Raw genomic sequence first — 26,331 nt, 5'->3', positions numbered from 1 at the left:
TGAGCTCCCTTCCTTATAGTAGCTGTGGGTCAGGAATTCAGATTTGGCCACGTACCAGACCCAACACATCACTTTATGGTAGCTACATGAATATTAAAGAAACCCAAACGACCCACAAACCCTCTCAGAATTTTATTTGATTCCTATATTGCAATTACAAACACCAATACCTTTTTGGCTTACTTTCCATTTGCAGTAGGTGACTAATGAAGTGCCTAAACTTACCCCAATAATAATTTACACCTGTGTGCAGGGGAGGGGGCATTTCTCTGCTCTCAACTATTCTCTCAACTAGAGATTTTTCTTCCCCAATTTTGATACTCCTCCTTCATGGATCTTCTTCCCTCTCACCACCCCATTACCCTGCACGGAACTGAACTTAATTTCCAAACCAACGAACAAACCCCACACAACTATCTCAAAGCCTTGGGAAAATTCAACAGCCTCCGGCCTCATCGTGAAAATCGTCCCCTCCTCCCTCACCTTCACCTCGGCCACCCCGGTGAGTGGCGCGAGTAAAACCTAAGCAAGCAAGCGACGAAAACTGAGAGGGGAAGAGGGGAAAATATCTACCCGTCTGCTTTTATTAAAAACGCCACAGAAATCCACCTGGAAAAGGGGTAAAACCGAGAGGAGTACCACCTGCCGCGCCGCCGGCGGGGCGCCCCCTCCTTCCCTCAGCAGCCCCCTCGCGCCGGTTCGTGACCCCCCGCACCGGGAGGAGGGGGATCAGGAGCTGCACCACCCCGCGCGGCGGGAAGAGGCGCGCGCACCTGAGCGCCGCGGCGGCGGCCTCCTGTCAGCGGGGCCGGCCGCAACTCCTCCTCCGCCCGCCCCCGCGGGGACCGCCTCCCGAAGGACCGCGGCAGCGGCGGGGGATGCCCACGTCCCCTCAGCAGGCGCTCCCGCCGCGGGAGGAGGGCGGGAAGGCAGACCCGGCGCTCTCCCTCCACCCCGCGGGGCGAGGCTGAGGAAGCGCAGCCAGCGGCGCGCGCTCCCCTCAACGCTCTCACAGACCCACACGCGCACCCGCGCGCGCACGCCGCCTCGGGCTCCACTGCGCTTGCGCGCCGGCCTCCCGCCGCCGCAGGCGCACGGGGCTCCGCCCCCCGGCGCGCAGTGCGCAGGCGCGCGGCAAGGCCGCGCGGGGGGAGGGGTTGAGATGAGCGTACTACTCCCCAATATGGCGGACTTCGACACTATCTATGAGCTGGAGGAGGAGGAGGAGGAGGAGGAGTCCGAGCCTGTGGTGCGGAGCCAGGAGCTGCCCCGGCCCCGCGATGCGCCGGATCCCGTAGCGGTACGGGGCGCCGGGCACATCACCGTGTAAGGAGTGGGGGCTGGCGGTGGGCACGAGGTAGCGTGACAGGCCGGTGTGGCGGGGCGGGGGCCGGGCGGGAGCACCGTGCTGCCGCACCGTGCTGCCGGCGGCACCGCGCTGCCGGGGGCATGGTTGCCCGCTGGCGGTGCCGGGAGGGGGTAAGGACGCGAGGAGGACTGAGCCCCATCCCTTTTTGCCCCGAGCCTCCCCTCCCCCGCGGACGCGAGCTGCCCGCGTTGCCGTGATCTGCAGCCCTGCTCCCCCCCGCCCCCCCGTCACCTGTTTTGTGAGAGGAGTTTTGCTTTTAACGTGTCACGGGAAACCTCCTGTTTTCCAGTAGCTTGAGGCAACCCAAAGTCATGAATGAACAACTGAAGTTCAGCTGGCTGTTCGGTGCAGAAGCGGCAGCTAATCAGCCCTGACAGTCCTGGGTGTACTTTTTCCAAACGATCTGTTAGATAAAAAGTAAACGCCACACGATGCGAGGATCAGCAGTCTGTTCAAACAATTTCACTATGACCCTTCTCTGTCTCAGCTGAGCCGTGGAGCCCCCGCACTGCACTGCAGAGGAGGCGCATGGCTGTGTTGTAGTTTATCTGCTCCAAACTTAGTTGTGAGTTTGGTTTAGGTTAAGTGTTTTTATCATTAGAACGCAACATGAGCCAGAATGTTTGCTACTCATTTAAACAGTTGGAACAGAAGATGAGCAAACTGTGTGACCTTATATGTAATGTTTACTCATAGGGATTTTCTTAATATTCCTACTCCTGCAAGTGGAGGAATTAATATAACAGTACATCCATAACAAGTTGTTGGTTGTTACATTCATTTTCATGGCAGGGAGGGAAGTACTGAAATTTTTGTATTGCAGAGATCCATCAAGCGTGTGTTGCTTTGGGTCTGTCTTTGGATTGCATAAAAGAATGCACATTTCTCCCTGTAAATAGGTGCAGTGTGATCTAGCTATCTGCAGCAAAAACACTGGGTGGGGAAGGCTCTCTCATCCTAAGAGAACTAATGTTGGATTTGATACTGTGTCCATCATGTAAGTCTAAATCAGGTTTGCATTGAGCTGGTGCCAGTGGGTAGTTGCTCTGCTGCTCCGCAGTGTACTTGCGTGTGTTGATGGAATTTCTTTCTGTCCTGACCCCAAATAGCATGTGGCCTGACTAAAGGAGGGATGTAACACAAGCAAAATGATCAGAATACCACATACCCATCTTATCAGTTATCTGGTTTTAAGCACTAAACTGGAAAGTGTTACACACTTACTTGCTTTGTCTGCTGTGATGCATTTTGTATATTAGTGATGTTCCTTAAAGTTCCTTCTTGGCTCCAGCATCTTTTGGGGATGGACAGGAGCATCTCCAGGAACTCTGTCAACTAGTGATGTCTACATCAAAAGAAAGCAATACTTGCAAGTGATGCGGAAATCATGAGCTAGCATACAAGCACTTGTACTGCCTGAACTGAATTCCCATCCTCCTTATTTTCCCTTTTTTCCACTCCTCCCAGCTTTCTTCCTGTAACAAGTATACCTACCTGAATGGTAGAAGGCAGCTTTCATCAGTTCATGACGTAATTTTAAATCTTCTTATATTAATAAAAACAGTGGATGTTATCAATAAAATGCAAATAAACCCTGGACACTATACTATGTAATTCTAACCTGCTTATTAAATGGGAAATATTTTGCTTCCTGAAGAGTTTCTGGTTAGTATGTATCAGCACTGAACTTCTGTCACTTTTTGATCCCACAGATGCTGCTGCTTTTGAAATCAGTTGCCTTCAGAAGCAGCCTGCTCTAGTTGCTGAAGTGAGATACATCATCGAGTAAAACTTGTGTTTGTTTTCTGAACCTGTAGGGAACATTGCTGATAAAAAATTCTGTCCTGACAAGTCAGATGCTCTATTAAAAAAAAGAAAACCAGTTATTTTTAAAAAGCCATTGTTTTCCTTGGATTTTTGTTTCAGATGCCTTCTGTTCCTCATCTGACACTGGCCTTCTTGGATACTTTTGGTGTTTAGAGGAGGGATAATTCTCTAATTCCAGGGTCATCTTCTGGTCCAGCTTTTCATGTACAGTCCTCTTGTTAAACTCCCAAGTTAGTAGATTCAAACTATGTATTAGTTTCTTGCATGAAAATTTTTATTCTTATGACCTTGTCAGTGAGCTGCTGACCCTAACATAGTTCTATTGCAGTATCCAACAGTACTAAATATAAATTCCAAGAAGCTTCTGAGGGTTTTTAGCAGGCTCTTGTTTTTTCCACTGACTGTTTTCCTAACCCTTTTACCCGTGTGCATGGTAAGAGTGATCATGTAGAGTGTATTTGTTTTATTTTACTCACAAAGAGAGAGGGAGAATATATGTGAAAGTGGTTAGCAAAATTTATGCTCATCTTGCTCTTTCACTCTAGAAGATTCTTACTTTGAAAAAATTAACATCAGTCCTATTATCAGAAAGCTTTTGAATTATAGCACAGAGAAATTACTGGGACCTAGTAAATGCTTTTTCTTTGCTTCTGAAATTCCATTTAAATGAGTTATAAACCCCTTCTTCACTGTTTCTTGCGTAGTCTTGCAGTGTGACTCTGGTTGGTATTCAAATATCTCAACATAAACATTTTTAGTGAATACTGAGTCATATGCCTACCAAAGCAACAGCAATAACTTTCAAAACCAGAGCAGTAAACAAACTCTAACTTGGTTATAAGTTTTTATTTATCTGATGTAATTGTTCCATATCATTAAGTCCATGTGGATGGATGTAATGAGGTACGAAATAGTCATTAAGCGTATTTTTGCCCTCAGTATGCAGCTTGTGATTCCTGCTTGAGTCTGCTAACCTCCTAGTTTTGGATACAAGTTAACTTTTGTTATTCCATTGTATTTTCTGCAGGAGTGCCCCAGAGATCCACAATCCAGGTGCTAATGAAAAGCATATTGTCATCAATTAGGGAAGGCAGGGAAGAGCCAGGTGCTCTCAGTTGTGATAAGATGACATTTGATTATTGTCTGATATTACTCCATCTTCCGCCTATTTAAAATAGCAGATTCCACATATTTAAAGTAGCAAATGACCTCAGCCTTCCACTAGTTATCAAAAACTTAGTTTTCCAAAACATCATCCATGGCTAAGGACGCTTTTCAGTAGTTCTGTTGGCTTCATAGGAAAAGGTCCTAGACTAGGAAGAGAAATGTTAAGTGTTCAAGGAGATTTCAGCTCAGGGCTCTTGATGAATGTCTTCTTTATTCTCTAATGCTGGACAAAGCTTAGATGATACGTCATAAAGAACAATATGTAGGATCCGAGTTCGTCTGTTCAAGATAGGTCAAATGTAACCTGGATTAGGTGTGGGGAGAGGAGCCATGCTGAATGGAGGTTGGAGAGCCCCTTGTACGAGAGTTGACTGAACGGGTTTAGCTTGTGTAGTCTAGTAAGACTGATTACTATCTATAAATACAGTAGTGGGATAAAGGAGAATGAAGTGCTATTTAAGTCAAAAGAAAAAAAAAGGTTAAGCACCTGTAAATATGTCTGCTCTAGATATGAGAAAATGTTTTCCAAAATCTTCCTATTTCGGTTCTGGGGACAGGAAACCTTACTTCTTATGCTTTGTAAACTAACGGAAAGAATTTTATAATGTGATATATATAATGTTGCAGGTGGGGTTTGCAACTGATGATTCAGGGTGTTCGTTTCAGTCTTTAATTCGAGGGATTTACGAATATATCTTCTTATAGCTCCCTATGAGAAACTGCATTCTCCCCACCTTACAAATGTCGGAAAATGAGATGATGGGACTCGTCTGGTGCCATACATTAAAACAGGGAAAGAGAGACAAGAACTAGAAAGTGAAGTCATCCTAGTTCTATTCCGGTGTTGTTGCCTGTAGGAAGCAGTGCCTTGCTTTTAGAGATATTTGTCATGCAGCGAGAAAATTGCAGCCAAAGTACATGGGTGACTTACCTGAATTTCTAAATGTTTGGGCAGCTTTCACTGAGGAGCCAGAGAACTAACCCAGAAATAAGTCGCCACCAATTGATGTTTTAAATGATTTAAAGGACAAGTACTGGAATTTATTTTACATAGCGATTTTTAAATATACTGAATTTTAAAAGGCTTCATAGGCCAAATCATGCTAGATCATTAGTCTGTTGTAGAAGCTCTAATGAAGTTACTTATCTGTTAATCAAGACTTTAGGTCTTAACTTTTTTACATTAAATATTCTAATAAGACTTCAGTACTTTTACAAAGTTGCTTGCAAAGCTATAGAACTATACAACATTCTGCTTTTAACATTTCTAAAAAAAAAACCTTTTTATTTGGTTCTTGAATTCTCCCCCGCTCCGCATCTAATAGGAGTTTAATGTTTCTGAACTATGTGGTAAATCATCACGAGGATAGTCTGTAAAACTTCTAGAGACACTTTAGTAAAACTGTGCTAAAGGCCATCAGTGATGCTGACTAAACGAGTGTCATAATGTAGCATAGTCCTGTTTTCAGTTTAGACAAAATCTTTTATATTCTTTTAGCCATTTGCAGATGTCAGTGTGAAAGAGATGCATTTCTGTAACTGAGATTTCTTGAATGTGTTATAACTGAATGGAGTGTTTTGGCAACTGTTAAAAGTTTTGGGTCTTAAATATGTTTCATGACATTATCAGCCTTCAAATTTACCGTAATAAAATATATTGTGGTTTTGTATTCTTAATAGATCTAAATCAGAAAGCACTAATTTATGTTATTCTTTATGGAAATTGGTGGTGCAATGGGAATTTTAATGTGTATATGTGACCAATGAGGTAAAAGACACTACCTATGGCTTAGGAAGTTTTTGAACTATGAATTGTTGAAGGTCAGAAGAGTATTCTGGGGAAATGCTAGTACACATTTGCTTTTTTTTTTCCTTTTGCTGTTTCCTAGGCATCTGCGACTGGCCATTGCAAGAATCAGTGTTCTGGGCTAGGTGGACCTTTGGCATGGTTTAGTGGAATTAGTCTGTTATATGGGTAGAGTAAATAATTCTGCAGTATTACCTGAACTTTCCAGTACTTCATTTATTATGTTGTCTGATTGCTACAACTGTGATCATTTCACGTAGTTTCATTGCTGATGTACAGAAAAGTCTGTATTCCTCAAAACAAGCTTGTGTATGTGCTTCGTATCGTTACTCTCTTCTGGATTTTTTTAAAGACGCATTGATCTCCAAGCTTCCTTAAAAATAAATATATAGTATAACAAAACTTGCAAGATTTCAGCTTAAAAAGAAAAGCTACAAAATGTGGAGGCTGACTTGCCAGATTACATTCACAGAGAATGGAAATGTGCTTATATTAGTAACCTTTTGCTTGCCTAAAATCTTATTGGTTTTACTGTTTGTTTTTGTAGCACTAATTTAACATCATGGCTTTCCAGTTCACTTGAATATGCAGTAGCCCATGCTGTGCTGATGTTCAGTTCACTCACATTCACTCTTAAAAACTTTTCAGTGAAAATGTGTTGAATGAAACAAACACAAATAGGTGGCAATTCGTTATAATGCTTAGAATAGCTTAACAGACAAAGGTTGAGAAACACTTCAATTAAGATCTATTCTTTGGGGTTTTTTTAACGTTTTACATAACTAGTGCTCCGATATGCTGCTCTTTACAAGAGTCAAGGCTCTCACTGAAATTAGTCATTGAAGAATTTGATTGGACTTCACCAGTATTGTTGACAAACATTTTAATAAGCTTACTGGATTTCTAAAGACAGCACAAGCTCTCTTATTATGCTTCCCTCTTCTTTAAGGTTTATTTTACATTTTTTTACTTCTAAACAAGCTACATTGCCAAGTTTGGATATCTGAATTATTATGCTGTGCACATGAGTATGTATGTATCATATAATGACGGGACTGATGACACTTCAGCAATACTAGTATTTGTATAAGTGACCAGTAAGGGGTATTTCAGGTGTCAGTTTGACTCAGAACAAATACTCTCTCTCCAGAAGGTTTGTTGCTACAATAAATATTACAATACCAAATGTATTTGGGCTCTTCTTTTTGGCTGTGATTCTTTTTGGTTTTTTCTTTTTTTGAACAAGAATACTGAGGAGATAGCTTAGCAGAGCTGACAGTGAACTTGATGTACAGTATATTTAACTTTACAAACTTAACATTAAGCTCTGTTCAAGGTTGTAGCTGAGATGCCAGCTACTGTTGTATTTTGTTAAATTACTGAATTGCAAAGGTTAAAGATTTCAAATGAGGTAGAGGGGATGGAAGATCAGAGTTCTTGTTCTGCAGAAGCTAGCAGGTTTAGCATCAGAACTTAGTTAACTTCTTGCCTGCTTACATGCTTTAAATAAAATAAAAAAGTCAAGTCAGCCTGCACTGTCAGTATCCTGCTGATATACACCACTAGCTTTCTGGAAATTTCAGTTGGTTCAGTAGTTTTGGAGCTAGTGGTAACACAAGTGTGCAAGCAAATTCTAGCTCCCTGTAGGTTTCGCTGATTATAATGAAGACTTGTCTTGCTCAATAACAAGAACACTTCAATGAAGAATAGTCACAGTGATACCTAAGACTTAATTTTCTTGAAGTTCATAGTTGTTTTAAAACTGTTCTTTTTGTAGGCTCTTACATGTTTTGCATGAGATAGTTTAACTCAGCCCAAAGCAATTTTTTAAAACTGTATGGTTATAAATTTCTAAGATGATGATGAATGGGTTCCTTATACCTAGCTTTATCTGTTGCATGTGAATAAATTGCATGAGTAAGAAAAATAGCAGTAAAAGGATTATTGAACGTATAAAACTGGAATTTAATAGCTGGAGCTTTTTTTCTTAAAGAAAGCAAAGATTGAAACTTACTGCCATCCAATTGTAAAAAAATTTTTGCTCTTCTAGCAACTTGAAGGTATTGAAGTAAGGCAACAAGCTGTATTTCTCTGTCTTATAAATGACGTTATGAATAATACACGAGACCTTATATAAAGATTGAAGGCTCATGAAATAATGTAAATGTAAGGGCGAAAGAAATTAATAGTTTTCTTTTTTTTTTAAAGTACAAAATCTATTACTTTTTTATTAAGGGAAACAAAATAAGTTAGGTGGAATATATTTTGTTTGTCTCTTTTGTTTTCAAGGTTTGGCTTGAGCAACAAGTTTGATACAGAATTTCCTTCTGTTCTGACAGGGAAGGTAAGTGTGAGATTAAACTGTTCTTTTAAATGGAAAGATCCAGTGCGTCCAGTGATTTTTGTGTTACAAATATGTGGTCATGAATCCGCAGCGCAGGCCAGCACTGCACTGAAGACTGTTGAATTAACTCTGTCCTGTATGAACTAGCTGGTTGATGACCAGTCTCTATAGTGTACTTTGAAACCAGAAAAAGTGATTGCCAGTGATCGCTGTCATTATTGACATGCTAAACACAGAAAAGTTCAACATGGCATCATACTGTTTTCATGCAGGCACTCTACATGAAAGCAAGACTCATTTAACCTTGCTTTATAGATATCTGGAGTTCATGCTACCTCCTGTATGAATGAAATTATTTCAAATACCAGACCTCTCTTTTTAATATGTCTGGCAAGCCTTGAGTTTATATTTAGACAGATCTCGGGAAGAGAATCTGTCTTATCTGAAACTTTAAGGAACAAAACATTATAGTGTTAAGTCTACAAATTAAGTAGGTTTTTAGTATTTTCAGAAATATAGTAATTGTTTAGTTCTGAAAATTAGTGGTGACAAGTCTCTTGCTTTCTCAGGAGTCCTGTCATCTTACTAAATGCAAGTTTAATAAATACTCATTTGTAGCTATTAATTCATGAAATCTTGTAACAAAATTCTTCGTTATGGTCCTAAATTCTTTTCATAATACTTTGGGGTGTTTTTTTTTTTTTTTTTGACTTTTAAATTTTGAATTCTTTTTCTCTTGGATATTTTTTCTTTCTGCTGTTTTACTCTCTAGTGCTTTTCTTTTGCTTCATTTTATGTCCCTCTTGTGTATCTTTTCCAGAATTTGCGAGGAAAAAGTTTATTTGGCACTTACTACTTTCTCTAATGTCATACCATACAGTTACACTACCTCTGCAGCCTCTTGCAGTAGCTGTTGAGTCATATTAACAAATAATCTAAAATGCAGCTGGATGGCGTCTCCTGGTTCTGCCAAATCCATCTGGGGTTTTTCTCCTTCATTTTCACCCTAGAGTATAATGAATAAAATACTTGTGTTGAATTTGTCCAGCTTTTTTGACACCAGTATAATTGAAAAGCAGGTTGCTCTTTGGAGTTTTTGGCTCTTAAAAGACAGCCTGGGAGCTCTGGCCTTGCTTCAGAATCTCACTGAGCTCAAAAGGAGTCGTCTTACTGATTCCATAGTGTCTTATGTGAGGGCTGGTGATAACACCATTTGCATTTCACTACCTTGCATGTCTAAGGTTTATTCTTTTCTGCGAAGCTGTTTCTGATCACTGAAAAGCCACAGAATACTTTTTGGAAATAACAGGTTTTGTGTTCTTTTAGCCAAGATGTAATTTGTTACAAATAAGCCTATAGAAAATACCTAGCAGGAAATGTTAAAACTTAATTTAATTATTTAATATCTTCTCTTTCTGTCTCTCTAAAATATGTTTGTGTGTATTAAAAAAACCAAAACAAACCCAAGCCCCCAAACCTATACTTTTTAATACGAGCATCAATGCCTATCACATTTTCTACTTTATTGTCCTCCTCTTGTTAAATAGACAGTGAACAAAAGTTTAATTTAAAGTTCAGTTGGCTGCTTGGACTTAATCTAGCAAAAAGAGGAAAGAGGAAGTTCTTTGCTTCTACTTGGCATTTACACTTCTTGTTCTATAGATCTAATCAGTGACAGCATAAATCACATGAGCAGGGATTTGCTGTATATAGGTATGCTTCTGCTGAGAATCTTGATACCCTGTTTTTCTCATATGTGGATTGGAGGGGCTTTCTGAGTAAGAAGTCCTTGAAAATAAATTAGTTCCCTTTTGTGAGGGGAAAACACCAATCAAATGAGGTAGTAAACACATTTTTTCTCACTGCCTGCCACACGCTGCCATGAAAGACATTAAAAACCACAGTTGTGGGTTTTTTGGTTTTTAATACTTTCATGAATTGCAAGAAATAAATAATCTGCTTCTCCCACTGGTTGTGGCAGTCAATCACCTTTATCCCTATTGAAAATGAAAACTCAGTCAGTTTTTTCCAGTAAGTAGGTTTTCTTCAAATACCCTGATAAATAATTCACAGTAATAAGCATTGTAGTCAATTGATACACCACTTTAAGATCTTTTATTGTTCTTAAAATACAAATTTTTACTTTTTATGAAATCACAATTTATGAATAGCATAGTGACTGTTTATATTAACAGTTTGTGATTAAAATGCTTACAATGAACTTGGATTAGTACATAGCTAAGGCAATGTCATACTTTATTCAGAATGTCTGTTTAACATTAAGTTTAATGGCTTTGTTGTCCAATGTGAATTGATATTAATAATATATCCCATCTGCTAATGGAGTGTAAAAGATGAAGCCATTAGGTGGGGTTGATAAATTTCTCTATGGTATTTTTAATAAATGCAGGTGAAGATCTAGGTTTTTAAACACAGGATGAAAAGCTATCCAATGCATGATAAAAATCCTAAATAGATAAAAATATCTAGCTACACCTTTCTCCCAGAAGCACTAACTTTCTGGATTTATGCCACTGTGTAGTCTTAGGAAGTTACTTAAGCTTCCTGACCCTCAGTTTGTCCATCTACATAATGATGATAGTAAACCTTCTGCTAATTTTCGATTTTTAAAATCTGAAATACCCCTCCTTCTTCACCCATCTCCCCTACCTCCTCGTCTCCCAGTTTTTACAGAGTCTGGATAGTTACTGTAAATTAGCCTAGAGCTAAGATGCATGTAATTACATCTTAAATATTTAATTGAGACATGTTTGTTGCTTTTTTGGGGAGAGGTGAATGTGTATATTTGAGGATAAAACAAGAAAGGGAAGGAAAATATCAGGTAGGTCAGATGTTGGGCCTAGCTAGTTCAGCTAGATTGACTTAATATTTATCTTGCAGGATGAGACGCAAGCTTCAGCTGGTTTATAAATACTGAGCTAGGCTTTCGAACAGTGCATTCTTTTCAATGGAATATTTTAAGAAAAGATTTGACTACACTTAATACAGAGGCAATATTTAACTTCTAATAATGTGATTGAACTTTGGCCTAAATTTAAATTCTAGCTAAATTTAAATTCTGTGTGCTACAGTTTTATAGGATTATTAATTCTTTTAAAACAAGCATTAAAAGCTTTTAACAAAATACTCTTTATGATATATGGCACAATAGCTCACAGTGCTCCAGGTGACAAGAAAATGATGGAGGCAGTGAACCTTAAGGAAGAAAGCAGAGTTTCCTGCCCTGATGTTAAAACAGTAAGGGTCCTACCCAGAGATTACTGTGCAATGCAGGGAAATGTAAGCCATAAAATGTGCTCTTGGTATTGTGATCCCATTGCAACATGTGATTGATAGGGTTTGTGATCATGATGATTGAAGGAGAAAGATCAGGCCTGCTGGGCTTTACTTGCTCTCTTCCTGTGTTTGTAGATTCTCTTGCATCCTGTTGTAAAATATTATGACACCCCCTCCTTTCCTTTTATGTTTTTTTTTTTTACCCTCCCTTAAAGACCTAAAAGGAACTAATGTCTCTTTACAAGGTGTACTGCACAGCCAGGAGCTATGTACTTATCTCATTCTTTTCAAGACCCAGACAGAAACTTTCCAAGAGACTTTCCAAAATTACTCAAAATTAGGCTTTCTTAGGGAGCTTTCTTTGTGCAGGAGGCGCTGTTAATTCTCTGTTTGTTTGAAATACATTAGTCATTTCATATTACTCTTTCAATATCTGTATCTGCAAGAAAGATGAGATTTAAAATTATGCCAGAAAATCAACAAAATTCTTTGTTGACTGGTTCATTTGGATACCATTTTATTATTAAATTGGAACAGTTATTTTATTTACAGATATTTCATTCTTTGTCACTGTGTAACAATGCTTAACTGTTACTGAGCTGTAAACTGAGAGCAACAAAACTGTGTTTTGCTTCTATTAATCACAGAATGATGCTTATCTTGGTCACCAGTTCCTTTAGTTTCAAATGAAGATGTGTCATTGACTGACAGAAATATTTATTGTGATTACATTTCCTAAAGGGAGAACTATATCCAATAGTTTGGGTTAGCCAAAACCATCTTAAGTAATTTCGTCCTATGTTGCAGCACCTTTACATGAAAGTATTTGGTGCATTAGCAGGTAGTAATGGTGCTTTCATAATACTATATTAAGGTAAACATCATACCAAAATTTCTGAAATACAAATTTTCTCTGTTTCTTGGTGGCATCCAAAGTTGGCTTCTAGTTTAGCCTTTTGCAGTGCTATGCTCTACAGGAAGGCGAGTACTTCAACATTGTTCTTACAAAGTAGCATCAAACCGTTAACCTGATGTGAACAGTGACTCCCTTGAAAGTAGCACAGAGATAGGGAATCTCACCATCCCTATGCTTTCTTGTTAGGTCCCAAATGTTTCTGGCAGCTGTGATCTAAGAATCTGGTTGACTTCTTTTCATGTTAGATGTTATCACTGATGATAAGGTTTCTTCATGTTAAACTAAATTCTAGACTGTTCCATTCCGTTGTCTTCGGTAGGTTTGTACAGCTGTATTTTGGGGTTGGGGTGTGTTGTTGTCAAGGTCCAGTAAACTTTGTGTCTAATAAAAAAAGGAAAAATTCTCTTTTCTTAGTGGGATTCATTGCAAAAGTACTAATGGGGTCAAGAAAAGAAACTACTTATTTTTATCTTTCAAATAAACAGAATGGTGCATGTACAAATTTCAAAAGACTTATCAAAGAAGGTGCCATTTGTGTACATCTGTGTTAAGAACATGTAAACTTCCTTAAGAGCTGAGAATGCTAATTTGTTAATATACGTAATCTCAATTTACTTTGAAGCATGTCTGACTGCAGAAGCTGTACAATGTTACCTGTACTGCATACAACAACCCAATTGTACTTCACTACAAAACTTGCTCCCCCATTGAAGATGAAATGGTCTTACTCACGTGCACCTGATATTTGTCGTATCCTAAATACAAGAGTCAGCATTGCCAAAGAGATCTGTAAAACCTTCTGCTTCAGATAAACGCAAGGACAGGCTAGTTTTCCACATTGCAACGTGATTTTTGTTCTGTTCATTGAAAGTGTCCCAATACATGGGATTTCTGGGTTTTTTTGCCATTTTCCTTTTTTTTTCCCCCAACTAAGATGTCTGTTGTAAAATATATTTAAATGTTGATGTTCCAGTCAGTCTAAAGAAAATTTTTTTACTTGCTCCATTTGTATATGTAAAAAGACTTATAAGAAAGTCTATTTAATATCGGGGGGGAGTCTGTACAATTGCAAAAGAAATACTTTCTGTACACTTATTAATTCCAGCTATAAAATAATCACAATGTTAAATTATGTTCTTATATTATTAACTGTAGGCCTGGCTTGTGTACAAACCCAGATGACCTCTGACTCTATACTGCATGGTGATCTGAATGGCCAGGAAACAGATGTTGTATTTATTTACTCCCTTTTCCTGCAATGTTTTAATGAATTTAGCTCTTGTGAATAGGCGGAGGTAGCAGAATCAGGTCCTCTCCATTTCCTGTCCCATAGTTTTGCTCCTTTGGTGAAAGGAGTCTTTGTCATTAAATTAATGCTTTTGTTGTTGTTGCCCTTGTTTGCAGAATCAAATGAACAGAGGTGGGCTTGCTTGGTTGGAAGGGTTATGTAGTAGTTGCACAGCTTTGTATACTGACTAATTCTAGGGGTTTTTTTCTTCAACATGGCAAGTAGTTAGGGAAGTTTGTTTTGGGTTTTTTTTTTTTTTGAGTTGTTGTGCCTGTCTGGTCAAGTCTATTGAAGTTGGATCTGATTATTCTGCTTTGTGCGTTCTGATGCTGGATTGTGTTACAGTTAAGAGTGCCATCTTGGAGTCAATATCACAAATCTGTATTCGACTTGTCAGATACAAGTTATTTAGATTCTGTAGAGAGATGAGGGATTTGGGGTATGTAAATAGGTAAGTGGTCTCACTCTTTTGTAAGAAACATGCTTCTATCAGAGAAAGGAGCTTATTTCTGATAGAAAATACGTTTTTCCACTGTGACTCTACGGTGGCAATATACAGAAAATATTGAGTAAGCTCTGCTGAATATTCCTTAATTTAAATAAGTTTGTTTTCAACATAATCCTGTACAAGATGCATTTCTTTGCCTTGAATATAATCCAGTATAATTCCCTATTTTAGGAAGCAGCCACAAGTGAAGTTGTGGCCTCGTGTCGATATGGACCACTTCAGGAATTTATTTGTGGACAGAGGTCCACCTTCACCCAGGCACAGTGTAGACTTGCATTGGTATGAAATTAATTTGGACAATATTATGCTTTTTTCTATGTGACACACAAGTGTTTTTACTACGAAGCTGTCCCACATTACCTTGGAAACCAGTTATCTGTCATTCTTCCTTTTTTTTTTTGGTTGGCATAGCCAGTGCATATGTTGCACAGCTGTGTCCCGCTTCTAGTTTTGTTTGGGGCCACTATGTTATCAGGACAATTGATTTATTAATGGTGCAATAAATAAGGATGAGGCTGTTCATCTAAGCAATGTTTAGCTTTTTAATGCAAGTTTTTGCAAAGCATGCACCATAAATAAAGTTGTTACAAGAAAGTGACTTTTCATGCTCACTGGGTGACCAGTGTTTTAGAAGATGGGGTCATATTGTATAATGGTATTATGTTTCATTTACATTTTAACTTGTAGAGGCAATTATTGAGAAAATATACCTGTAATGGCTTTCCACTAAAGTTCAGCACTTCTATTGCAGGTTGCCCCAGAAGAATTCAAGACCAGTATCAGTCGTGTGAATGCCTGTTTAAGAAAGAATCTCCCTGTCAATGTAAAATGGCTGCTTTGTGGCTGTCTGTGTTGCTGCTGCACACTGGGCTGTAGCCTGTGGCCTGTAGTCTGTCTTAACAAAAGAGTAAGTACATGTTTTATTCTTCTTATTCTATTTATTTTGCAATTACTGATAACATTAAATAATGTTTAATAGTATCACCCCGTTTCAAAACCCTTTTTTTGTCTCACTTGCATTCAAAAGGTTATTCCATTTTCCATTCCTTAGAAAATAGAAAAAATATATTTGTCGATGAAGTAAATGATACCAAATTACCAATTGAATTAATAGTCTTAGGAATAGCTAATCCCATTTCGGTTCGAAGAACAGGATGGAGTATATGACACCTGAATTTCCAGGATTTCTAAAGGTCTAAGAATTGAATTAAATGAGTGCAGAACTGGACATTGACCTTCAAAGACTGAACTGGAGTGAAAATTACTTTTCCTCTTCACACACACCCCCCCACACACTCCAGAATGAATTTTTTTTTTAATTAAAAAATCAGTTTTTTGTATATAATAGTTACCGTAACATTTCTGAGCTGTGGTTTATTTGACATGTTTTACTGTGCTGTTTCTATGAAGAACAAACACAAATTTGTTTTCTATTCAGGAAGTCTAAAGACTTCCGTTTTTTTATTCTTTCAATTTTTTTCAACAGAAAGTTGACAACTCTTGTAATCAGTTCCAAAGCAATAATTCTGAAAAGCACTTTAGCAATATCAAGTAAACATGATCCTAATTACTTCTATGGTTTACATTTAGAGTTTATTATCAAGGCAATGAATGTTTAGGAAATACATAAATAGGTATAGTGTCATGATATTCTTTGCAGCTACATACTTTGTAAGATTTATGGCTATAAGTCTTATTATCCACTAGTGTAAATAGTTTGTAAGTGCACGAGGAAAAAAAACTCTCATGCTTGTCAATTTAATTACAGGAAAAGATCTTAAGTAAAAATCTGTTAAAAAGTAATACTTCTGGCTTTTGAGAGTTTGATCTTTAATAAAACAAGCTGAAAGCAAAAACTAGGAGTAGGCATTGCTTTTCAGAGAAAATAAAACAGAAGTTTTGCCAAACTTTCCAACTTGCTCAAGAAAATAACAGTTGCGTTGACTGGCATTGAGGTTTTGGTTAAAAAAAAATGAAATGCACTAAAGGCATAGTATGTTAACTTGTTGAACTGCTAATCACTGAAGCCTATATTACTAAGAAGTTACAGGACTTGTTTTAGCTCGTTTTAACTGCCTTTATAAACATTCTTATTGCAGAGGAATATGCTTGAGATATACAGATGGAGTATTTGCAGTTTTAAAACCATATTTAATATTCTTGTGCTAATGAAAATCTAAATAAATGCCCATGTGATGTAGCGTTAATATAATTCTCAAGGGTACAAATAATATGTATCAAGTAGGAGTAGGGAAGATCATGTTACTTCTGTGGGTATGTGTCTACATACATGAGAGCAATTTGATCACTCTAACAATCACAAGTATAAGATAGGTTTTAATTCTCTCTTGCGGTGGCTTGAACCCGGCCAGCAACTAAGCACCCACCAGCCACTTGCTTACTCATCCCCCCCACCCCAAGCAGAATGGGGGAGAGAATCAGAAGAGCAAAAGTAAGAAAAACTCATGTGTTGAGATAAAGACAGTTTAATAAGCAAAGGAGAAAAAGGGAAGAAAACCCAAGTGATGCAAAGGCAAATCACTCACTACCTCCTACCAGCAGACTGATGCGCAGCCTGTCTCTGGCTGCTTTGGAAAGAATAGCCCTCATTTTTATTGCTGAGCATGACGTTATATGGTATGGAAGTATCCCTTTGGTCAATGCTGTTCAGCAATAGCTAAAATATTGATGTGGTATCAACACTATTTTCGTCGTAGATCTAAAACACAGCACCGTACTAGCTGCTGTGAAGAAAATTAACTCCAGCCCAGCCAGTCCCCGTACACTCGTCTAGCAACAAAAGCATTATGAGATCCAAAGGCTGGAATATAAAACTAAGACAGTTGAAACAGGAGACAACATGTACTTTTTAATTCCAAGGATAGCTTCGTCATTGGAAAAACTTACAAAGAAGTGGCGGATCGTCCACCATTAAGTCTTTGACTCAGGATTGCATAGCTTTGTATCTTTTTTTTAATGAGATGGTGATCACCTACCATTATTAGCTTTAGCAAAGAAATTGGTGGATGGAATTCTATGGCATACCATGCAGGAACAAGAGTAGATCATCACAGTGGTCTTTTTGTGACCTTAAAAATCACTGAAACTCCCAAAATCTTCTCCTCTCCCACAATTTTGGAAAGAGCAGAACATGAAGATCATAAGCACTTTGGTATCCAAGAGTTGAAAATACAGGCACTGTTTGTTGTGAGCTGGAGTTCTGTGGTGTTGAGATTTTTTTCAGGATTCAGATAACAATTACATTAGCAAAATCTGGAAATTACATGTATGTAGATTACATGTTGCCAGTAGACCACCTGTAGAGAGTGCAGTATTTGGCCAAGAGAATATGGGAAAGTCTCTCTTGTTGGCTTGGCTACGGGAGGCAAAAATACAAAATGCAAAAGGATCTCTTACTAAGTAAATGAATTCTGGGAAAGTTGCAGTCCTAAGTTAACAGAAAACCCATGGGTGTTTTCTTTTTTTTCTGAAGCAGATCTGATGTTGAGGTGTGGGGAGTTGAAATGGTAGGACTTCCATTTATAATTTCTCTTTTGTTTGGTTCTACTTTTATAAAACTAACTTATTTTAAATTAATCTTAAGCCAGAAATGCAATAGTAAGATTCTTCTGGATGAGGCTGGCTACTGAATCATTTATAATACAGTTTTGACTTACTTTTTAGACTAGAAGATCAATTCAGAAGTTATTAGAATGGGAAAATAACAGACTATATCATAAGGTAAGAAAAGTTGGAGTGCTTGTTTTCTTCAGCTTTAAGAATAGTAGGTTTTTTTGCATAACTGGCACGTAGAAATTTTACGTTCTTGTTATAATTCTATACTGTATACTGATCTTAAACCTGTGTCTGAAGTGTTCCAGATCCTAATAATTTGATATTGCTTATGCTTGTTACGTTACTCATCAAAACAATGCTGTGGTATGCATTAATCCTTTGATAATTATTTTCTTAGCTTGGTTTGCACTGGAAGCTGAGTAAAAGGAAATGCGAAACTAGCAATATGATGGAATATGTAAGTATTACTTCTGTTACTTATTTGGTATTCAACATACGTATGATTTCATAGGGAAAATCCTTAACTTACTAGACTGTCACCTATCTGAAAAAATCTCTCAGAAAAAACGCAGTCGTGTTTGACATACACCCGTGAAGGCCACTTTTAACAAGAGCAGCCATGGCATACATTGAGACTTGGAAATTGTCACCTCTAAACATGTTTTCTCTTCATAACAATTCTATGTTTGCACAGCGGGTACACTTGTTTTGGTCTGTAATTTGTAATGAGGGAGACCCACTGGGAGTTTGTGCATTGGTGTGATTCCCACACCAGTCCATAGTTCTTTAACACTTATCCACCTTTTCCATTGATATTCATAATTACTTTGATTCAAATTCTTTGTGCAGAAATATTGCAATTTTATAGTAGTGTGTTCTTTGTCCGGATCTTTTTTTCTTTTTTGCTAGCTCTGAATTTCATAAAGTTTTAACCAAGACAGACAGGCCATTTAGGAAAGCAGAATTCGAAATATTTCTGTGGTCCTGCTACTCCCCCGTCCATTTTCATGTATAGTCATGAAGATTGTGTAGGCTTGAAGAAAAGAGATAGTTAGCCCAAAAAAGTCAAGTGTCCAGAAGCCCTGTTATTTCAAAATGACTGAAATCTCTGCTTTGTTGTTCTAGGAAACATTCCCTCCTTACAGGATATCTCAGATATGTTTAGTCTTATGTACTAGCTAATGTTGCATGGAAATTGTGCTGAAGGTTTGAACTTTTTGGTTACTGTGTTCTGTTCTTGTCTTTTTCCCTTCTTCAACAGGTAATATTAATAGAGTTCTTACCAAAATATCCCATATTTCGACCTGACTGAGGAACAGCATTTGATCTTTCATGTTACCTGTCATTTTCTACCCTTAGTGCCTTGTAGATGATTTTGGAAAGAAGATGGTCTACTTTGCTGTGACTTAAAAATGTTCTTCAGTAGAATATCTTCCTTGCTACGTTATTTTCTTTTGTTAAGAAGAGAACAATTTGCACATTTTTTTTATGTTAAATGAGGCTTCTATGTTGCACTCTGAATTTTTAACATTAACTGATATAGTTGCCACTAGGGATCTAACATCAGTGCTGCTTAAACTTGTTCTGAGCATGCTGCCTTATTAATTTCTATATTTGCTGTCCTCAAACATGCATCCTAATGCCGTGTCATACTATATTTCATTCTAAACGTCGCAATCCTATAAACCCTCAGTAGAAATGTCCAGGTAAGCGTCTAGTAGTAATGATTTTAGTATAACTTGCTTGCATAGGACTTGCAATCAACAGCACTGGTTTTGTCCTGCACTTTGCAAAATCATCATTTACATTAGGGGGTTAATTATTTTACCCACTATGGATTTGTAAATATTGACTCTTTGCATAATGTAAAGTGTGGTATGCCAAGGTTTACAGAATGTAATATAGCTCTTACTCTATTGCCAACAGTCCGACACCGTTTTATTCATTACATTTGCTAGTATTCCTCTGATTGTATAGACCCATTCACATGCTGTTTTTATGGTAAAGCCATAATGAGTTTGTACATACTATCAGATGTGTAGGGCTCAGTTGCACTTTGTTTAGTAAATGGATGAAAAATGCATAGCATTTCTGTCTTTTTTTTTTTTTTTTTTTAAAAAAGTATTTCAGGTGTTGTTTGTAGCACCTGAAATAGGAAGTTTAAATACTGTTCACCTTTGAAAAAGTTGCATTTGTGGGGTAGATGGCAGCTGTATGGATGTCAAGTTTTGTTTTGTTTTTAAGTAAGGAAAAAAATGTTTCATAATTGGAAACCTTCGTTACTAAAGAGAAAAACTTGGAACTGCCAAATCAAAGCGGAAGTAGCACTTTCATTATTTTTGTAGTGTGATAGTATTTCAACATTTTAACAGTTAAGTGACACGGCATCCTTTCCAGTGGTAATAAACTTTATCTAAATCAGAGTAGTGTTTCAAAATATGCTGATGGGACGAAGTGGATCAGTTGAAGGGGTTCATGCATATGTTTTGCCGTTCAGGCACAGCCTGAAGAGCCACAAATGCCTTGTGGAATTCACAAGTATTTTTGAATTCTTCCCTGTTTGCCTGATCTCAGGAAGGGAAGTAATTGTAGAAAAACTTCCTGTAATGGCTGGCCTAAGCAAGACCACTTAATAATAGTAAGCAGATGAAAATTGATGCAAGTTCCCTCCCTTTCCTAACTAGAAATAAGAAATCAGAGAAAAAACAGCAAATGACTGAGTATCTTGTGATGAGTATCATCGTAAATGTCCAGGCATTTCTTTGCAGCAACTTGACCCCTTGCGACGTTATCCCAAGTTGCTTTGTAGTTCCAGGGCGACTTGGGATTTCCTCTGAATGTATTTGCATCTTTTCCAGTATGCAATATTGTATTAAAATACAGTATTTGTAAAACCATTGCATTCTAATAACTGTAGTAGGCCAGATTTCTTGTATGCAGTGTTTACAGAAGGCCAGTTTTATGCAAGTTGTTACTTGGAATCAAATTTTGTGCTATTCTTACTGACACAGCTGAGGAGTGTCAGACTCCAGTGCTTGCAGTAGTTTCCAATCACAGACTGATGCTTCAGATTCTGAAATCTGTATACTTAGTGCAGAGGTTTCATTTGACTGGTAAGATTGGTGACAACTAACTGTGTAATTGCATTTGTAACATAATGAATAAAAACCTACTGTGTTGTTTGAATTTAACGTTGGCTACACCTTGCAACTCAGATTTCTATCACAGAACCAAGCAAAGTGTTCTTTTCCAATTTTTTTTTTTTGGATGGGTGTTAACTGGAAGCAGAGAAAATACTTAATGGCAGAAAAATGCAGTATAAGCCAAAAGTGAAATAGCACACCCAATTCTATGTATTTCCCTTACAAATAAATTTCTGGAGTAATTGAAAGGAGCGTAGCTTAATTAACCAAACAATGGAAGTTTCTTACTGCTATGCCAGAACTTTGTAGTAATTTTCTTTTTTTGTGTAAGAAACTCAAGAAATCTCAGCAGGTTCTTATTTTCTTCTTTAGTGACTATATTTTCAAAATGTTTTTTTCCAACTGAGAGAACAGGCAAGCCAAATGAGAGTTCTAGTAATTGCCAGCGGTGAATGCCTAGCAGTCTTCAGTCTCCCTGCTAAAAGAAATCCTCTTCAGTCTGTGCTGACTTCATCGTATTCAGTTCAAAATTTCTCAAACTGATTCGTCTTGTTTCTGTGAAGTGCTGTGCCAAGCTGAGAGAATACCCTGAGCTACAGGAGCCCCAGTCCCTCTGGGCTGCTCCCTGGCCACCCCGTGCTGCGATACAACCAGAGATCCAAGGCAGAACAAGACGGCGGCTTTGCTTTCCCACCCTCATCCTTTTGTCCCCTTCCCGTGGGGCCGGCCACGTCCAGTGCCGCAGGCTGCTCTGCCTGCAGCAGATTGTCTGCCCTGGGTCTCTGCCGGGCACCACGAGGCACTTAAGCACAGAATATTAGTTTTTAAACTTTACATTTTAAGTATGTAAATTCTATACATTTTACTTTGTCCTTAATTATTAATTATATAGTCTTCAAACCATGAAAGGGTCTCTTCTTTTTGTCTTTCAATAGACATTTAAATATGTGGCCATAAAGCAACTAGTAACAAATATGAGAGCCAAACCTGCCATTTACATGTTTTAATAAGTAGATAAATTTGCATTAAAATGCAAAACCAGCACGCAGTATTATATTTGCATCTGAAAGACACAGGTTCCATACCTCATTTAAAGATGAAGGCAGCTGTAAGTACTGCTGTGAACTCCGTGCACTTCTGTTCTGCCTACAGGTTCTTTTTTGCCTGGGCTATCCTTTGCTTTAATATAAAAACATTCAGAGGTAATTGTATCTCATGAGCCTGAAAATCTCATTTTTGACAATAAGAAGTCGGCATGAATTTGCAAACCTATTTATGGAGGATACTTGTTAATTGGAGAAAGAATTTGTAGCAATATAACAGAGATTAATGGTAGCAAAGTGTAGTGGAAGTGGTAAAGAAAGTGCCTTGACTGGTTCCAACAAAAGAGAAAACATTGTGCAGAGAGTAAGGAGAAAAAGGAACTAGTAACTATCAATAGTGTGAGTTTGCAGCAGATTTTTAAAAGCAGTTACTGTCTACCAAGTCAATGTTTAATTTTTCATATAAACATGTTGACACTAACTTTCCTTTCTAGTTTTTATCTGGGAAATATTTGGTTTTGTATCTAGTAAGTTTTTGTATCTAAGGAGTATTGAAGTATTAACGATTACTGGCAGAGCATCAAAGCTCTTACCTACTGATTCCCCACCTGCATCTGTGAAGTTGTTTTACTATAGGAGGGAAAAAAAAAGTGTTCAAAGACATGCACAGACAAGTCTAGGAAGTGTGGATTCAGTTGTAGATGGGTGACTTTAAAACAGAAAACATTTTTGCTAAATCTGGTGTGGTCTTGGTAAATTAAAAAAAAGTTCCTATGCTTTCCTTGATAGGTACAAAACTCCATATGCAAAAACATAAACATATGTTTATTATTGTCCCACTGTGACAGTTTACTACACTTACTTGTCAACACACTACCATTAGAGCAATAAAAATGTCAAGCTATTAATATTCAATGTAAGTAATTCATCATTTTAGTAAGTAATGTTATGTGATTCTTCTGCCATTTTTTTTTGTTTTCTGCTTTTGGTGTTCTTATGATGTAATATTACTTGTACTGCTTAAGAAAAGTGGTTTTGTTTAAGCTGTATGACACTTTGTGTTCTTAACATTTTTATTCTGTTTACAAGTGAACAGCCACTTTTTTAATAGGACCTCACATCTTGAGAGTTTTTTTTTTTTTTTTATAAATTAAAATAAAATTCTAACTGAGCTCGCTTTCTACAATTTACTGCACTGGCTTGTGCCATTAAAAGAAGCTGGAAGTCAGACATGCTTAATCACTTTGAGACATTTTTCTTTAATTAAATTTAAAGATGAAAACCTTTGAATAGCGCAATGTGTTTATGGGGAAAAAAAAAACCCTCTTCTGCGTCTCTCCCTGAAGCAGTGTGCCGATCAGCTGCGAATGGAATGGCAATAGTGGTGGGTTTTCTTTAAATGAGATGCATTTCTGATGCGGGCAGATCAGGTGCTTTTATTGGGACTTTATGGTTCGGCTGGTTTAAAGAACAAGACTTAGAAAGCTTAGGAAGGCTTTCCAAAAAAGAAAACTGCAGAATGATCATCACATTTCGTCTTCCAGATAATTTGTTTGGTTGGCTTACAGACCTTCTGTGGTAAGGAGTTCTTGTAGGAGTCTCTTGCTGCAGCTCCTCTCTGAAAAGCAGAGGGTTTTCTCCTATGCTGTTGTGTTCAAAGGGAGCCTAACCTGAGCATGGATAGTGTGTGTTAGCGAAGTAGATCACTGGCTTATACAGAGGATGTGAACGTAGGACAATGCAGCCTTTTGTGTGCGTTAACAGGCTAGCTTTGTAGCTGTGAAAGCAGGACTTAAAGCCTTTGGCTCATCCCTGAGGGAAAAATACTGCATTCCTGAAATGGGCATGTGCAATGTTTTTGTTGAAAGTTGGTGGCCTCAGTTGTTTTGGACAAACACAGGAGCATCTGGGTTGACATGCTGTTTAAGCATGGAACTTTTACTGAATATTGTTTGAGAAATTTAGAGAATGTTACTGTGGTGTTAGGCCAAATACAGGAACATTGGGCTGAGTCATGAAGTTAATCCCCTGTTAGGGTTTATGAGATATAACTGCCTAGACTACTAGCAAAGGTCCATTTTAAGAATATTTGGGATTTGGCCCTGACTTCTATTGGAAGGCAATTTCAGAACTGTTCGGTGGTGAAGCTTACTATAATGTCTGTGCCAATGTATTTATAATTCTATACATGTCACGTCAGTATTGTTCTTCAGCATAAATAGTTGAAGTGTTCCAGCTGAGTTTATTTTTCTAGTTAAGCTTATAGAGACTTAAATCTTCTTAGTCTTCATTTGCTAGACAAAATGAAATGTTAGTCTCCTCTCAAAAGCGATGTTCTCTGTTTCTGATCATCCTACTTGCATTTGCTTGCATTTATTCTAGTTTGAATTCACTTTCCTTGAATAGGAGTGACCAGAAACAATCGGATATGCCAGATATTAGCTCATGGCTAAGGCACCAGGTATTTCAATGTAGATAGTTCCTTCTCTTCTGTGGCTGTATTGTATTTCTCATTCATAGCCATTTTGTGATAAATTTGGGACTTTTGCTCTTAAGTCACTCCAGTTTATACAAGCTCCGAACAGACACTCTCATTACTAGTCCCATCAGTCCAGACTCGTCATTTGACACTTTGTATCTTGAATTTCTCGATACTTGTATTACAGTGGTCCTCTCAATCCTCCAACTCTTCTTGTATATGCGCTCTCATTCCTCCTGTAAAAAAATCTTTGTCACTGACTGATTTTATCTGCAAAGTTAACAAAAATGTTTTTACTAAAAAGATTAGTTCCAAGACTGACGCCTGAATTCTGCTTGTAATTTTCTAAAAGCACTTTTACTTAGTCCCTTACCTGATTTAAATTTTTCTATTATTTCTCTATCCGACTGAACCAGTAATTTGCTTGTTGTAGTTTATCTGGTATATCTAACCTATTTGGACTTTGTTGATTTACACCTGTTTGTTTTGTAAACATGTGAACAGGGCAGATTGGGGTCTAGGCTAAACTACTGAATTTTCTGCATTTTCTGTAATCACTGGATCTGTTTAGAGAATTATCCTTTTAATATATTCACATTTTATTTCACATTCTTTATATAAGCCGTATGATCCATAGTAGCCACCTTTTGAACAGTAAATTAAAATTTCTGCAGGAAGTAGATTTATATAATCTAAGTTCACTGATAACAAATACGACCTGAGATTTCTGCTAGGAAAAAACCCACCTTTTAAGAACACTCTGGGTCACGTGGGATATCCAAAATTGTAATAAAATTGGGAGGAGGAATTACAGTAGCTCTCAGACTAAAAGGAATTTAAAATTAAATTAAAAGGCATATATTAAACAAAAGGTAATGACTGATCTGTATTTAGTGTAAATTACGTGATGTGCAAGCCTAAATGAGTAATTGAAAATTACTGGTTCTCCAGACAATACCTACAGGGATATCCTTGGACATTGATGACAATGAAGTGTCTGAATAGGGTAACAAAAGTAAAAAGGAGTTCTCATTTTGCCAGTATTGTAGACAATGCACTAACATGCCTAGTGGTTGTGATGGGTGCCCAATTTGAGATGCTTTGAAGCCATATGACTTGCAGAATATGGTCTATTAGGACTTTCTGCAAACACCACCACTGTGGTTGAGTGCCTAAAATGGCTCAGAGTGCCCAAATAATAATGGGAAGAGTTAGGAGAAACCACAGTGATATGGTACAGCTCAGCAGTGCGGGGCAGCCTATGAACTTAATTCCACACTAGTTTCCTACACTCATTTCATCCTTCATCAAAGACAAATTTATTTTGACCTTAAAATGACAGTCTATTGGATGATGAAATCTGTAGCCACAGAGGGTCAGTCCACATCTTAATCTGAGCTAGATTATGAAGTGGAAAGTTGTAAACTGAAAACTAAGAAGCCAGTTATCCCAACTGCTGTTTCCATCAAAGTACAAGTAAGTTCCTTTCAAATCTAATTTAATTCCTATTGGGCTTTTTTTTTTTTTTTAGATAATTCTCAAGTGTTTGTAAGGTTCGAGTGCTGTT

General features: G+C 37.8%; 1 protein-coding gene across 6 annotated transcripts; it reads left to right on the top strand.

Moving 5' to 3' along the window:
• Window positions 1-1,094: 1,094 nt before the first annotated feature.
• Window positions 1,095-26,331, top strand: CHIC1 (cysteine rich hydrophobic domain 1). Of its 6 annotated transcripts, none has more exons than XM_075162505.1 (7): window positions 1,145-1,326; window positions 8,460-8,514; window positions 14,695-14,802; window positions 15,275-15,430; window positions 18,208-18,264; window positions 18,497-18,556; window positions 26,296-26,331. In XM_075162505.1, exons 1-7 carry the CDS (start codon window positions 1,163-1,165, stop codon window positions 26,314-26,316), a joined length of 621 nt encoding a protein of 206 aa, XP_075018606.1. In that variant the 5' UTR covers window positions 1,145-1,162; the 3' UTR covers window positions 26,317-26,331. The 6 variants fall into 6 exon arrangements, with proteins under 6 accessions (XP_075018608.1, XP_075018606.1, XP_075018605.1 ...); XM_075162504.1 differs by lacking the exon at window positions 26,296-26,331 and adding an exon at window positions 19,361-23,567; XM_075162507.1 differs by lacking the exons at window positions 14,695-14,802; window positions 26,296-26,331 and adding an exon at window positions 19,361-23,567 and having other exon boundaries at window positions 1,095-1,326.

Source organism: Calonectris borealis, chromosome 13 (assembly GCF_964195595.1).
Source record: "Calonectris borealis chromosome 13, bCalBor7.hap1.2, whole genome shotgun sequence".
Lineage (NCBI taxonomy): Eukaryota > Metazoa > Chordata > Aves > Procellariiformes > Procellariidae > Calonectris > Calonectris borealis.
Note: the sequence above shows the minus strand (reverse complement) of the source record. Positions and strands in the feature narration are given on the sequence as shown.

Bases quoted from the DNA above. Each gene is read 5' to 3' on its own strand.
- CHIC1 (XM_075162504.1), top strand. From the start codon at position 1,163: ATGAGCGTACTACTCCCCAATATGGCGGACTTCGACACTATCTATGAG. The intron at 8,515-14,694 runs GTAAGTGTGAGA...TCCCTATTTTAG, and splicing joins CTTCTGTTCTGACAGGGAAG to GAAGCAGCCACAAGTGAAGT. The intron at 18,265-18,496 runs GTAAGAAAAGTT...TTATTTTCTTAG, and splicing joins ATAACAGACTATATCATAAG to CTTGGTTTGCACTGGAAGCT.